This window comes from Lingula anatina, chromosome 6, assembly GCF_051362555.1.
Source record: "Lingula anatina isolate TDL-2025a chromosome 6, LinAna3.0, whole genome shotgun sequence".
NCBI lineage: Eukaryota > Metazoa > Brachiopoda > Lingulata > Lingulida > Lingulidae > Lingula > Lingula anatina.
In genome coordinates, this window is record NC_141772.1 from 6,276,560 (window position 1) to 6,291,421 (window position 14,862).

Here is a 14,862-nt window from a genome sequence, read left to right on the forward strand (position 1 = left end):
TCATATTTAATGTCTCATCAGTTATGTCACTCATATTTTCATACATCGAACAAAAAAATGTTAACATTTCAGGTGAATAAAATCTTGGGGGAAAAAGGTTTATTTATTATTTTTAAAACAAATGAGATTATTAATGTAAAAAAAAAGACAAAACTGGTTTGTGCATGTATATTTTTGTTTGTCCAAAATTTCATCATTGCATAATACTAAAAGCTAACAAATATAAACGCGGGGTTGATCAGAAAATTTAAAACTATCAAAAAAAAAGTAGTTCAGGTACTGACAAAAATTCTAACCAAGGCCTAAAACAGTAACATGAATATCATTTTCATAGCACCAACTGCTTCAGTACATAAAAGTATACAGAAACAATACATAACATATATCTACATAATTACATATAAAAATATCATCGTAACTACTAAGAAAACACAAAGACATAACGGAGACCACACGTGGTAATTACTCATTCTTTTCAATGGAAAAAATTTAATTTTACAGATACTGCATTTTTTAAGATCATAATTTCTTAAAACTAGAACATTCCAATTGAGTGGCAGCAGGCTATTCTGTAGTACTATTCAATACAGTAAAAGCACCACAAACGCTATATAGAAATATAACTTTTTGTGATTAAAAAATTATTCATCTGAAAGTTTGATAATTTTTGCCCATTGAAAAGATAAGAGTAATTATCGTATGTTGATGCACATCTCCAACTAACAGTACAATATTCCTACTGGTAAAATTTTTTATTCTTTGGACTTTTATTTCTCCATTCCTGATAAAGCATGCCAGCAATTAAGAAACTTGCCTTATATATATATATATATATATATATATATATATATATATATATATAAAACCTGAACACAACATTTTGATTTCACATCTAGAGCAATGTTTTAGTGATGGTAATCACTTACTTTGAAACAAAATATTTCAAGGGAAACATATCTGTTTTGTAAATGTTATGTTCCAACAATTAATATCACTAAAACATTTCAAAACAAACATCAATACAGTTGTGAAAATGCCAACTCTCTGCTCTATTAGCTTCTGAAATGGCTCACTTGTGCTAATAGAAGACCGCTGTTTGCACCTTTAAACAGAAGGCACCATTATTTCATCCAGAACAGAAATGTTTTTAAATTAGGGTACATTTCCTTACTACAGATCTCCCAGACTTAATTCAAACTAAACACAAAACAAAGTGCTTTGTATTCAGAACACAATCCCACACATGTAGTGTATTTCTAACAGTTATTAGGACGCTGCATCTTCATTATGTTCCTAATCATAGTTACTTCTAATGAAACAAACACACCAACACATCTATTTCACTGAACTCTTAACAGTTTTTCAATCTAAAATATTCAAGTCTTCAGCAAAAAAAATCTTTGCAATGACCATTTAACTGTGACAATGTAATACTTTATTCAGTTAGTTTGTAGTCCAAAGCTCCCATCTCGTCATTTGACAATAAACCTACAAAGTGCTTGCCCACAGGGACACATGCCCATGCATGCACGCACACAAAAAATACCATGCAAATCAATAAAAATAACAAGACATAGAATTCAAACCAATTTGGGCTGATATTTTTTCAAAAAGCAAATTGTTTCTCCAATCTTGTATCAACATGGCCTCTGAGACAGCAAATACAATATCTTTCTAACTGCAAACAAAAAAGATAAATAATATTTCCAACATAAAAATTTGATAATCATTTCACAATTTTCATTAAAACATTTTGAACACTGAGATGGGTTTAGGTCACCAAGTTTGCATTTAAGTGAGCAACTTATATGATAAATGTTGAACTATGAAAATGTTTGAAAAAGTGGCATTTTAAATTGGTGAGAAATCTCCATAATAGCAAGACAAAACATACATCAGCTCTCAGTTTGGAAGCATTCAAGAATGAAAGAACCATACATAATTTCAAAAAGTTTTTTTTTTACTTTTGTGAAAATCTCCATATAGGCAGAAAATTGGAATCTGGCTGCCATATTGATATGGTTTCATATCAAAAATAGCAAAGAATACCATATCAACAAATGTGTGTAAATTCATACCGCTGGATCAAAGTACAGAGACTGCTCCCTTTTATTGCAGTATTGCTGTATTACTTAGAAGTAAGAAAATAAGTTTTAAATTGCATGAGTACCATATATTATGCAAATATGCATAACAGGAAAAAACTTTTGGGAGAAACCCTGTTACAACGAGACATCAGTCATTTATAATTAAAAGCATGAGCATATATGTACATGAACATGTGTTCTAAAAGCAGAATTATGCCTTAATTCCAGTAAGCACACAAATAGTATATATACCAGTGGTATAACTGTCTACAACAGTGTTATAATGTGATATATAAAAGGCAATGGACTCTACAAATTTACAAGGAAAACATACCATGGTATTACCTGAATAATACACTGAAACTTTCAGCAATAAACATGTTTGTTTGAAACATAAAATACCATTTGTACCACATGGGAAGCTGCAATGTAAAGCTACAAAATTGGAACTTGGAGCACGTTTACTGATTTTATACATGAACATCGATGGAAGAAAAACAGAAAATAATTGGACTAATATTATATACTTTCTACTTAGGATAAAATCAGCTGACAATAGCCATAAAATCTATAACAACACTATTATACTACAGTGACTATATATTATATATAGTAAGTATGTTACAAAGTCTTATACCCTATGAACGTTTGACTATTTAATTTGATAATACTAGTATTCACACTAGGTTGTTCTAATGTACAGCATACAATTCCTGATAACTTCTGGCAACACTTTGATACACATTCTTTCATCAGTGTTAACAGATTTTTGTTGAATTGCACATAACATATTTCTAGTTATGCCAGGGCCCCGTAACTCAAAAGTATCGCACATTGCGACCGAGCACAAGCGTCTTGATTCCATAACTCGCCCATACTTGCCCCACATAATACACTGTAGCCTCTATATGATGTTGCTAATCGAGTTTCGATTAACGATGCTTTCGAGTTACGGGGCCCAGTTCTAAAGTATCGAATCCCAGGCAGCATCAAGATAAACTAAAGTTCTCAAAATCCCATCTAACTTTCATGATTGTCCCTATACTAATACTAAATTTCTAAAAACAGAGGTACTAGTGCACCAAATACAAAACTGGAGGTAATACATTTTGCAGATTTTTCAATCAACAAGCCACCAAACAGATTTCACTATATTGACCAAATCAACATAAATGCAATTTCAAGACAATACAGCTTAGTTTCATATTTGCATTACGGCAAATCAAAAGGCTATAGGAACATTTGAATAGTAAGCTTCAAGGCATCCACTCTGGAAAAATATACAATTTTGCAGGCATTCATCCCCATAAACTATACACTTTCTAGATAGCTACCATGCAGTATCTACAATGTTTTAAGTTAAAGACCATGGTCACACATCATGGCATAATGGCAAAAACCATGGATCCCATACAGTTGCTACTTGTCCATCATGGAATAATGGCAAAAAAAATTAAATAAAAAAAACATGGCATCATACAGTTTCTACTTATCCGTCAGGGTGAAATGGCAAAAAAAAAACATGGCTGCCATGCAGTTTCTCTTTATCCATCACGACACTGTAGTATCAACCATGGTCCTTATACAGTTTCTAGATTTATCCATCATGGAGGAGGAGCCATTTTGACCTGATCATTATTTGTCGAATACTCTACCTCTCCATAGGCAGGGGGAGCAGAGGGATATGCCTGGGGTGCTGGGTAACCTTGAGTGGACTCAGGGGGCGGGTACGGGGTACCCCCTGGTGGCGGGTATGGGGTGCCCCCTGGGGGCGGGTATGGGGTGCCCCCTGGGGGCGGGTATGGGGTGCTCCCTGGTGGGTATCCTTGAGGTGCGTAACCGCCTGGGGGGTAAGACCCTGGGGGCCCACTGGTGGGAACTGTATGATAAGCTGTGCTGCCTGAAGAGAGAGAGGGAGAAAGATTATGTATTTCAGTGAATAACTAAGAGAGAACTTTGATATGTAATACAACTACTTTATCATAAACATTTTCTTCAAATTTGTAGCGCAGTTACTAAATATCCAGTTTTCACTCTGTTTCATATCTTGCCAGCTGTAGAGTACAGATATTCTCTGAGTAAAGTCATAAAGATTACTTTATATCCCTCTGTCTCCACCCCCCCCCCCCCCACCCCACCCCACCCTGCTCCACCCCATCAATCTCCAACAGGAAATTCTTGGTCTACAATTTATCATAAGGCCACACTTTTTTATTTTTATGGATGACATCCTCTGGGTACCCCAAAATCGGTGCGAGAGGGCGAAAAAAAAAAAAAAAACGGTCAAAAAAAAAAATACTGCTTAAGGTAGTCCTCTCATATTAGCTTTTTTTGCGATCTGCGCAGGTTTCGCGCATGAGTAGTTTTTTGAGATAGCGGCTAATTATGAAAATAAAACATGCAATAAAATACGTAATTCATCTTTTTAAGAAATCTGTATGAAATCTTTGATGTTATTTTGGTCGAAGCGCTACGAATATGTCAACTATGCGTTGCATATGAGTGAACGCTTGGTCTTTTACGACGTAAAGTACCCACTTGCGACTTTGTTTACAAATACCGCATGTAAGAAGTTACGCGAAGAAGGGATTGAAAAGAGCGTTTTAGTAAGGCTTGTATAGCAGTGACATGATCTTATCTCACGGAAAACATTCACAAGGGCTTGTATTTTGACCACAAAGTGTATTGCGGAGATTTGTCATATGGTTACGACGTGTGCAACAAGACATTGCCTTCTTCAGCATTGGTTTCCGATCACCCAGGGTCAAGTTACCGTGATTTGTATGCTGAAAACAATTCTCTTCTTTCACAATAAGTTAAAATAATTAGACTCATGGCGTTTTGTTGTTGATTTAAGTATGTTATTGAACAATATGACCTGCAAACAGTGCGATTTTCAGCTCTCCAGAAAAGATGCAACCGGTGTGCACCCGCCTGGCGTGTTGCGACGTCATTCTTACAAAACCATAAAACACACCACAGAGGACCAAGGGTTTTTATGCAGATACATGTAATACTTTTGTGATGCTAGGAAAATAAACAGTATATTTTAGAAGATAAAGTGTACTTTATTCCAACTTTATCCTAATTTACCCAATCATAAACAAGAGACTTTAGTTTGTAAATTTATTACTTCACAGAAATTATTCAGCCCATAATGCATTAAAAGATAGTCTTGAGTTACAAAATTTAGTTAATTTTTGCAATGATGAAAGTGAAGAAAATCCTTTTTTTCTGATTTATTATTTTATCCCAGTCAATTGACTAAATCCTGTGTGAAACCTTTACCAAATTCTGTAGAAAACCTTGTTTGTAAAAAAATAATTTCTCCATGTGTAGGAAAAAAATTAAGCTGTCATGGTTAACATATCAGAATTTGTAATTGCTTTTCAAAGAGAAGGTCTAGATGGTCTTTATTTTCTTCTCAGTGAAATCAATCCAAACACAAAAAAACAGTAGTAAGAAATTGATACATTGTTTAAACAATGTATATTAAAATATACAAAGCAAACAATCTATCAAGCTATCTCAATGTTAAAAATGTATAAAACAGTAAGAAAAAAGGAATAGGAAGATAAAAGTCACAAGAGATTGATACATGTGCTTGTAGGTCCAGCCTATGAAAAATCCAATATGGCGGCATTCCATGAGGCATACTGAAATCCAACTGATACTTTCAACATATTAATATCTATTTATTATGAATGGGATAAGCAAACTTTATGAAATTTGGTTAGCTGATGCAGAGAAGTATAAATATAATTTTCATGGAAGCAAAATAAATGTATGAGTTAAAAAACCCACGATACAAAACACATTTATTTAAATTTGCTTGGAAATTTCCATTGATTCCTATGTAAATTTGATAAAAATCGATGTTCAAGCAGCCCTGGCTCAAAAACAAGCATGGTGTGGTACATATTTTTTTGTAAATTTCTTTGAGGTCTACCAAGATCTATAACATATCCACATAATATTAAAATCGCTAGGGCAGAATTTTTTATTTTTGCATTTTTCAGCAAAATTAAGGGCATTTTGGCAAAATCCCCATATAACGCAATGTAATAAACGTAGCGTTTTTCGGGACGCCACCTCTCGAAAACGAGCGTGGTGACCCCCAATTTTTTTTTCATATTTTTTACTCATATGGTAAGAAGATTTTGTCTTACAATTTTAATCAAAATCGCTAGGGCAGAAATATGAAATCTGAAATATGAGAGAGCGTCCTTAAGTAAAGGAATGCTGTCAGTACACAGCTGGAAACACAAATTTTACCACAGAAACACGTATCAAACTAACAATATGTCTTTATCCATGCTCTCAAAATATTAAAGCATTGTGAATACTTCGTAGAAATGTAAAAAAAAGTCATGGATAGATATACTTTTTATTACAAAATCTATTAAGGTTATTTCATGCATTTTGTTGGTATAGCAATCAATAAAACAAATATCAAACAAACAGTGTGTCTTTATTCGTATTCTCAGAATATTAAAGCATTTTGAACACTTCACAGAAATGTTTAAAATAATGATGCAAAGATATGCTTAATACTACCAAATCTATTAAAGGTCATTTCGGACGTTGCCATTTTGTCTACTTCGACTCACACGGCCAAACTGTCAGGTGGCCTGTCCGACCTTCAGCCCACCAAATACCTCGACGCCCTTGTCGACCCTTTTTTCGCTACAGAAAACCTGGTAGCCTATGTGCTGCTTTGTACAGAATGTCACTGAAATTTTTCGGGCGATAATCGCCAGCCTTTCGCACAATTGTAAAAAGGTGATATCTCCATGCCCAATATCAATGGCATACCAATCCAAAACGACGGCACCCGTTCTCTTTATGACTTTAATTGTCGTGTAATTTGAAAGTTATCCTAGAGATGAATTTGACGGCAAAGCGGCCACATTTCCACGTGGCGATAATACGCATGCGCAGAAAGCTCATTTCCTGGCAAATTCACTAATGACGTTTGCGCCAACCGACTTCGTTGGGGGCTGGGGGGGGGGGGGGGATTTTTTTTTTTTTTTTCGGAGAACGGGCGAAAATCGGTGCGCGCGCAGGATGTCATCCATAAAATTAAAAAAGTGTGGCCTAAACTAGAATACTTAATTTATGTACATCTTAGAGAAAGAGTTAAAATCCCAGAAGATGACCTTAACCCTCAACCTTACCTGTAACAGTGGTAGTGGTTGTAGCAGCAGCAGCAGCTGGCTGACGGACAGTGCCTCTTCTGTTGTTACGACAACAGCAACAAATACAAACAACAATGCAAATCACGATTACGGCCACGACCCCAACCACAATGGCCACAAAAACACCAATAGCAAGGTTGAACACTTTTCCAGGGAGGTCACTGTAATCATCTGAAATTGAAAAGTGAATGTTATGCTTACAATGAAAGGGGCCATTTTGGATTGGGGGGAGGGTTTGGGGATTAAAGGTTCACTTGGTGGCTGAAAATCAAGAAATGTTGGTACTGAAATTAAACCCAAAATAAACTTCAAACAGAAGTATATTTTTGTATCAGAGGGGGAGAGAGAGAAAATGACAAATCCTCAAAATGGTCAAAAGAAAAGGAATGTCTTCAATATTAAGGAAACTGGAAAGTAGCACAATCACAAGAAGCTACTCCCATTTACCCATAACAATAACAAAAAATCTAACTCAGAACAGCACTGAAAATAACATTTTGTAAATTAACCCTTACTTCTTAACTGATGCAGTCTTAGTGGTTTTATCAAACCCATTTTTGAGTAAGAGTCTACTGTATATACATATGAACAAGACTTTTCAACAAAGTTTTCTGATCCAATAAACTTACAATCAGTGTCATCATCCTGTGCGCTGATTTTTATGGTAAAACGGTGTCCAACAGAGGTCCCACGACTGAGGAACAATGTTACATACCGTCCAGAAGTTACAAAACTAGTGGGTTTGCTGGATCCACAGGAGAGTTTTTCCTAAAACAAACCCAAAAAAAATTACAATTAAATTTCACAAACCTGCTTCTAAGCTGGGTTCCCCATTATCAAAGTATTCTGGAGCAATAATCTCCACCATGTGTTCCAACATTGGGAAGAAGGGCAGCTTAGACACTAACACTAGGGACTGGTATATACAGAAAGATACATAGTGAGAAACCATTGAAGACAGGAAGGATTGAAAAAGACAGAAGGACAAGCCAACAATTCTGCAGAGAGAGAGAGAGAGAGAGAGAGAGAGAGAGAGAGAGAGAGAGAGAGAATACATAATTTTCTCACTCACCCTTAATGATGTAGTTGTAAAAGATTCATAAATGAAGAGGTCTGTATCACAATTTGGCATATTAAAGTCATCAAAAGTCACTTTCAGTTTAGATGTACTTAAAAAAGCTTTGAAGGTCATTCTACAAGATGATGGCAGAAATGCAGATCCTCCAGTCCCTGTAGCTTTGACAGTCACTTCTCCATAACTGGTAACTGTTTCAGTCTGGCTGCAGTCAGAACTGTCATCCATATATCCTGTGAAAAAGAAAAAGAACTACACAATGGGGAAAAATGGTGGACACAATCTCGAGTATTAAAACATGTTAGATAGTATCATACACAAATTTTCCCCAAAAAAATTTTCTTAGTAGATGGCTAATATTTCTTACAATGTTTTAAAAGATTTTTAGGACATGACAATTTGATTTGTTAGGACAGTTGGATGGCCCAGATGATCTGTATACCATGTTTAACATTAAAAAACTGAGGTCAACAGTAATTACGGTGATAAGGTTTAACGTTATTACATTTTTCAAACAAGGTGCATTTCTTTTCAGATTGACAGATAACAAAGATATGAGCTTTATCAGCAGTGTAAGTGCCCACACCTCTAAAGATTGGTACGTGTATACAACCAATTGTTCAATATGATAACTCACGTTTGATATTATGTTGATCAAGACAATGTAACAGTAAATCTAGTTAATACTTACTTGTAAAGCCCTCTGCCTGTCTACATACACCACACACCAAAGCAGCTATAATTAAGAGCTTATAGCCTGAACACCTCATTGTTCTAATAATATGCTAGTTTAATATTCCCTGAAAGAAGATACATGTATACTTATTCAAGCAAAAATATGAAGGAAAAATATATTTATCTTAATCTGTTCCTTATGCACTCAATATTGGCCAATGTGTTGCTTTTTAATTTATGTGTTGTATCTTTTCCATATTTCTGGGTGTAAACAAACAAAATTATAAAATGAAGATGATTCATGATCACAGACAATTGTTACACATCTAAAATGCATGATTTATCAACATTGACTAACAATAGAATAAGACCCAAATAATATTAAGAGTTGTGGCGATTTGGGGGGAGAAAACTGGTACAGTATTTCTAAGCATACAAGCAGAGTCATTTTAGATGGTTTTGAGATTCCTCTGCTGACTAAGGCGATTGACATGTGATACACTAGCTGTCATGGTTCAGGCAAACCTATTCTACAGTCAAAGCATGTCAACTAAATAATTGGGTGCAAGTCATTCTGCGACATGGAAACCGTTGGCATGAATCACAAAATCATGATCACGCATTAACAAAAGTGTCATTGCTCAATTTATTATTATTATTATCATTTGGTGTTTTATATGAGAAAACTTAAATATGTAACTCTAGTCACCCCTGTGGTAATACTTTCAAAAAATATTTAAAAAAATAACTGCTGAATAGTTATATTTTGACAAATAAGACTTTCTTATCTGTCATATCATAAGTGACAAACTCTGAACAACAGATGGGGAATTTCTCACGGGGATTACCAACTATGACGGGACGTATATTGTACTGACAGAAATACAATAAAGCCTTGTGCCTGAAGTCACTTGTAGGTTGACTTATGCAAGCTCAAATGAAGAAGTTTAAAGATTTACCTTGTTTCGTGAAGTAACCTCTGTACTTTTAACCGGAATCTACTAATCATTCTTTCTACACCCTTGCTCTCACAAAGCTACATCCAGAATCGAACATTTGTTTCGGCTTTTTTCAGGAATGTCATGCAGTGCAGTTATTCCCATTAAACTATGTCATCAAAATAAAAAGAAACACGTTTTTAATTTTTCTATTGCAATTTATCAAACTTTCACAAAATATAATTTGTATTTGAATGTTCATTTGTGATTGCGCAGGGCTTTTGCAACAAAGCACAATGAGGAAGCCTCGATTGCACCTGTGCCCTACCAAATTTCATACAAGCACGTTTATCTGAGACCGAGGTCAACGCGAAGAAAAGGAAAATGTGTGGAGATGACTAATAACAACAAAAAATGGCGGAAGCAGCATCTCCCCGTGGTCAAGTGTTATGCCGGTATGTTGAATCTCGACATATGACAGTGACATAGCTGCAAAAAACAATTCATGTAGTACATAAATAAAACACCCGAACCTCAGTTGCACTTGCTTGAATTTAAACAGCCATTTTAAATGATTGAGAAAACTGGGTGTTTTTATGCTCATATTTAATTTATGACGTTATAAAAATAATGCAATAATTACTTGACACCGTGCGATTGATTTTAATATGTATCATTACAACACAGTATGTACACAAAGTGTGGAATAAACAATTTTACGCCCTTTGTATATAAGGATTTTCGTACTAGTATTAGTGCAATTGCGGAAATTGATACACTTTACTTGTAAAGAATTAACAAATACCTGGTAATTTGCTTAGTAAATTGTAAAAAGTGCAAAATTTCCCCATTTCTAAGCTTTAATAAGTTCCTCTTGAGCACTACAGCAGTAATATTGTAATAAGCATGTGGTAAGTTTGCAGGGGCGGATCCAGAGATATTTTCTGATAGGCTTCCGAATTATCTTTATTGATCCATCCTCCATTTTTGACCATCTTCCGAGAGAAAAAATTACATACCCATCAAGGTAAACTTGAAATTCTGACCGTCTTCCGGAAGACCCAGAAGACGGCCTTAATCTGCCCCTGGTTTGAACAAAAAAGATAATATCTATAAACTGTACAGTTAAGGCATCATATGAAGGTCTTATTTATTCAAACACTGAACTGCCAACAGTACTTTCAGAAGAAAAAAAACATGCTGCCATGCTAACTGAACCTTGAGCTTTAGATCAGAGGCATGACAATTATTTTATCTTTAAATCCTCAATTGTGCACAAACATAACTAAGGGAACTGTCTATCAGCAGCAATTGATTCGAGTTCATCACCCTGAATAAAAGATTTCAGGTAACCCCAATTAGACAGATTTAAAATTCTATATTACCTTATTTTTATACAAAAGCCTGGCCAGCAGAAATAAGTTATCACATAGAGTCACTGCAATCAGTTTATAAAAGCAGTGTCTTTTTAGCCAGCATTTAACAAAACCTGCGAACCAGTATTTTTATCTTTACAGCTACTACACAAGTGGAGTTTGCCGCCAGGGGGAGCACTGCATGTTTTCCCATGACAGAGACAACAGGCCATCCAACATCTGCCGCTATTACCTCAAAGGACACTGTACTTATGGCAATCATTGCAGGTAAATAGGAAAGAAACAATGACAGAATTAAAATTTCCCACTGTGGGCAGTTTTCTTTCTTTCTTTTTTTTTTTTTTTTTTTTTTTTTTTTTAAAGAAAAATAGACAAACTCTCTGGTAATATTTCAGATATGACCACACCAGACCCAAAGAAGTCTCAGCTAAACATATTGCTCAGAACCCTGCACCAAAACCTGTCCCTTTGCTCAAAGCAGACTCCCAATGTGCCTCACACAAAATGGTCACCTTAAAGAAGAAGACTGGTTCAGCTGACAGTGGAATAGAAACTGATCTGACTTCTGTGACCTTGGATCCAGAAAAGTGGGTCAAGGCCGCAGAGTTCGTACCTGGTCAGCCCTACGCTGGGGCAGGTAATGCCTTGGATCCCTCGTGCTTGTACAGATGATTTTCACCAAGTACTTCTAAAGATTATGTTCTTCAGTTCAATTTAAGAAAAAACTTTTTCTGGAAAGTTTTTAGCTCTTCATTTTTTAATCCAAAGTGGATTTATTCATTTTATATAAAATGGAATTTTTATGCAGGGTAATATTTTCAAATCTTTAAAAAAATAAGTGAATTATGGAGAACAAGCTATCTAAAAAAAGATTTGAACTAGCATCAGTCTTGACAATGCCTCTGTAAATAAAGGCTATAGTTTTACTGTACAGTAGATGTGCAAGATCCAATTTATCTAATAAATATTACTTACATGGTTGGATTTCTTTTTTTTTCTGAGAATTGCAGTTGTTTTTCATATCATTGATATTTATATATATATTCCTTTTTGTTGAACAGCTGCTCTGTCTTACTCCTCGGCCACCAGGAGTGGACTTCCTGACGCTGACATGAGCATCCCCACATCTCCCCTCCCACATGTTGACCCTGAAGTTGCTCAGACCTTACTTTGTCCATTTGCCATGAAGGGGTACTGTCGTTATGAAGAGGCGTGTCCATACTTACATGGAGAAATGTGTGATTTGTGTGGAGAGGCAATGATACATCCCTTTGATGAGAAAATGCAAGAAGAACATCGGCAGGTAATTATATCTATTTCCTTTTCTATTCCTTTTTTTCTGTTATGTCTTCAACCGTTGTGATCTCCTGCATCTGTCTCTGTCACCTAAGTGGTGAATGGGGACATATGCATTGCTGGTCATTGTGAACTCATAGTGTCAATACCTGTCAATATGTTTCAAATCTGTAGCTTCTAAATTTATGATTTTTCTTTCATTAGTGTGAGAGCAACTGATAATAAGCAATACTCGTTTGGTAAGATTGTACCAACAAGCTATTTGGAATTTCAGTGCCCCTTCACTGGGAGAACTGTTTCAGTTACTGCTCATTTTATTTATCGAGTGTTGCTCATTTTATGTATATTGTTTAAGTAAAAGCAAGTAATTTTGGCAATTCTAAATTCATTGTTCTTAATATGTATCAGAAATTCAATTGCAGAGATAACTCATCCATTGTCCTGTCAATTATCACTTCATATTTTTTTGTCTCCTTAGCAATGTATCAAACAGCATGAAGAAGACATGGAACTTTCATTTGCGGTTGCTAGGAGCCAGGACAAAGTGTGTGGAATTTGTATGGAGACTGTCTTGGAAAAGATGCCCCCTAGTGAGCGAAGATTTGGAATTCTCTCAAACTGTATTCACGTCTTCTGCTTGAGTTGTATCCGTAAGTGGAGGAGTGCAAAACAGTTTGAGAATAAAATCATAAGGTATGTTGAGTCAAAGTGCAAAAGTGCAAAATTTTATGAATGTGGCATATCTTGTAGGTCTAAAATACTGCCAGTATCATCTGCAGGGCTGAATTTTATCAAAGTAAACAGATTATTCTGAGAAGGATGGGCCTAACTTCTTTGTAAACACAACCTAGCAGTCTGATGGTGTCAGTCAGTCTATTTCCAAAATGAGTAACAGGTTCAAAGACAGTGATATTTAGATGAGGTACACCCAAAAATGTGTTACACTTTCCTCAACTCAAAATAAATATTAAATGTTTTATTACAGAGCTTGTCCAGAGTGTCGTGTAAAGTCGGATTTTGTCACACCCAGTCAGCACTGGGTGGAGAGCAAGGAGGACAAAGAAAGGCTGATTGCAGGATACAAAAATGCTCTTGGGTATGAGAAAAATCTTTCAAGTCACCTCATGTTTTTATAAACTATTATTTGTAGGGTGTTTTGTTTTAGTGGATAAAGATTGATATTAAGAAATACTTCTGTTCTCAGTGGTCTTCAATATTTCTATTTTTTTTTCATATTTTTGGGATATAACGTGATGAAGCTGTTATTCTATTTTTCTTCTTATATTTTCAGGGAAAAACACTGCAAGTATTTTAAAAGAGGCAAAGGCGAGTGTCCGTTCAATGAGAAATGTTTCTATCTCCACGCCTATCTTGATGGAACCATAGCTAAACCTCAACCAAGGCAGCGACGCAGGAGACAAAATGCCGACGGAGATTTAGACACCTTTCAAAGGATTCTTCTTCATGATTTTTTTGAAGAGAGAGAAAGAATGATAGAATTAGAATTACAAGATGCTTTAGACCACTTATTATTTCACGTGGATTGGCTCAGTGACATGTCAGACTCCAGTGAAGACTACTCTGATGACGAAACTCTGTTTATCTCTTGATTAGAGGAGAGTGCGTGATTGAACAATAGACCTTAAAGAAATTCTAAAAAAAACCTTCTTTTTGTATTACTTACACTTGTTACTCATTTACAGCTTTAGATGTTTACAGGTAAATAGACGGACATTGTGTACTATATATAAAGTATATTTGGGCAGTATTTCTAAACGGAACCTTATACCCAAAGTACAAATGTCCAGTTCGTGTATTAGGATTTATATCTACAATGCATTAAGTTAAAAATTTCATCATGCCATAAGATAACATTGAATGAAATTCTAAATAGCTTTAGCATGAGTTTATTGTGAATAATCAGGGAAATAAATAGTATAACTTCATCGTTGTGTTAATCAGTTGTAAGATATTGCGGGAAGAGAAAGCATTGTCTGCGTTCATATTTTGCATGCCCAATCAAGCGGACTCGGACTCGAGTGCAAATATATATTTTGCCTATTTTTACCGCCCGGATGGTCGTGTGGTGTCAGTGTCCAGAGAGGAAGGACGTGGGTTGGGTGCCGTCCCATCCCACGCACTGGGGATTAGGGGGGGTCCTGCCCCCCCTCCCCTTCGGTTTCTGAAAAGATCACACTAATATTCCTCTCTTGAAAT

General features: G+C 35.5%; 2 protein-coding genes across 2 annotated transcripts; one reads left to right on the top strand and one right to left on the bottom strand.

The window, feature by feature from the left end:
• Positions 1 to 580: 580 nt before the first annotated feature.
• Positions 581 to 10,155, bottom strand: LOC106169709 (uncharacterized). The gene is made up of 6 exons (XM_013549293.3): positions 9,995 to 10,155; positions 9,052 to 9,160; positions 8,358 to 8,593; positions 7,915 to 8,053; positions 7,265 to 7,456; positions 581 to 3,987 (listed from the first exon to the last, which is right to left on the bottom strand). The coding sequence occupies exons 2-6, from the start codon at positions 9,128 to 9,130 to the stop codon at positions 3,692 to 3,694; spliced, it is 942 nt and encodes a 313-aa protein (XP_013404747.2). The 5' UTR covers positions 9,131 to 9,160; positions 9,995 to 10,155; the 3' UTR covers positions 581 to 3,691.
• Positions 10,156 to 10,270: 115 nt separating this feature from the next.
• Positions 10,271 to 14,591, top strand: LOC106169710 (putative E3 ubiquitin-protein ligase makorin-1). Its single transcript, XM_013549295.2, has 7 exons — positions 10,271 to 10,428; positions 11,491 to 11,616; positions 11,745 to 11,986; positions 12,411 to 12,652; positions 13,124 to 13,338; positions 13,631 to 13,741; positions 13,937 to 14,591. The coding sequence occupies exons 1-7, from the start codon at positions 10,388 to 10,390 to the stop codon at positions 14,253 to 14,255; spliced, it is 1,296 nt and encodes a 431-aa protein (XP_013404749.1). The 5' UTR covers positions 10,271 to 10,387; the 3' UTR covers positions 14,256 to 14,591.
• The last annotated feature ends 271 nt before the right edge of the window (positions 14,592 to 14,862 follow it).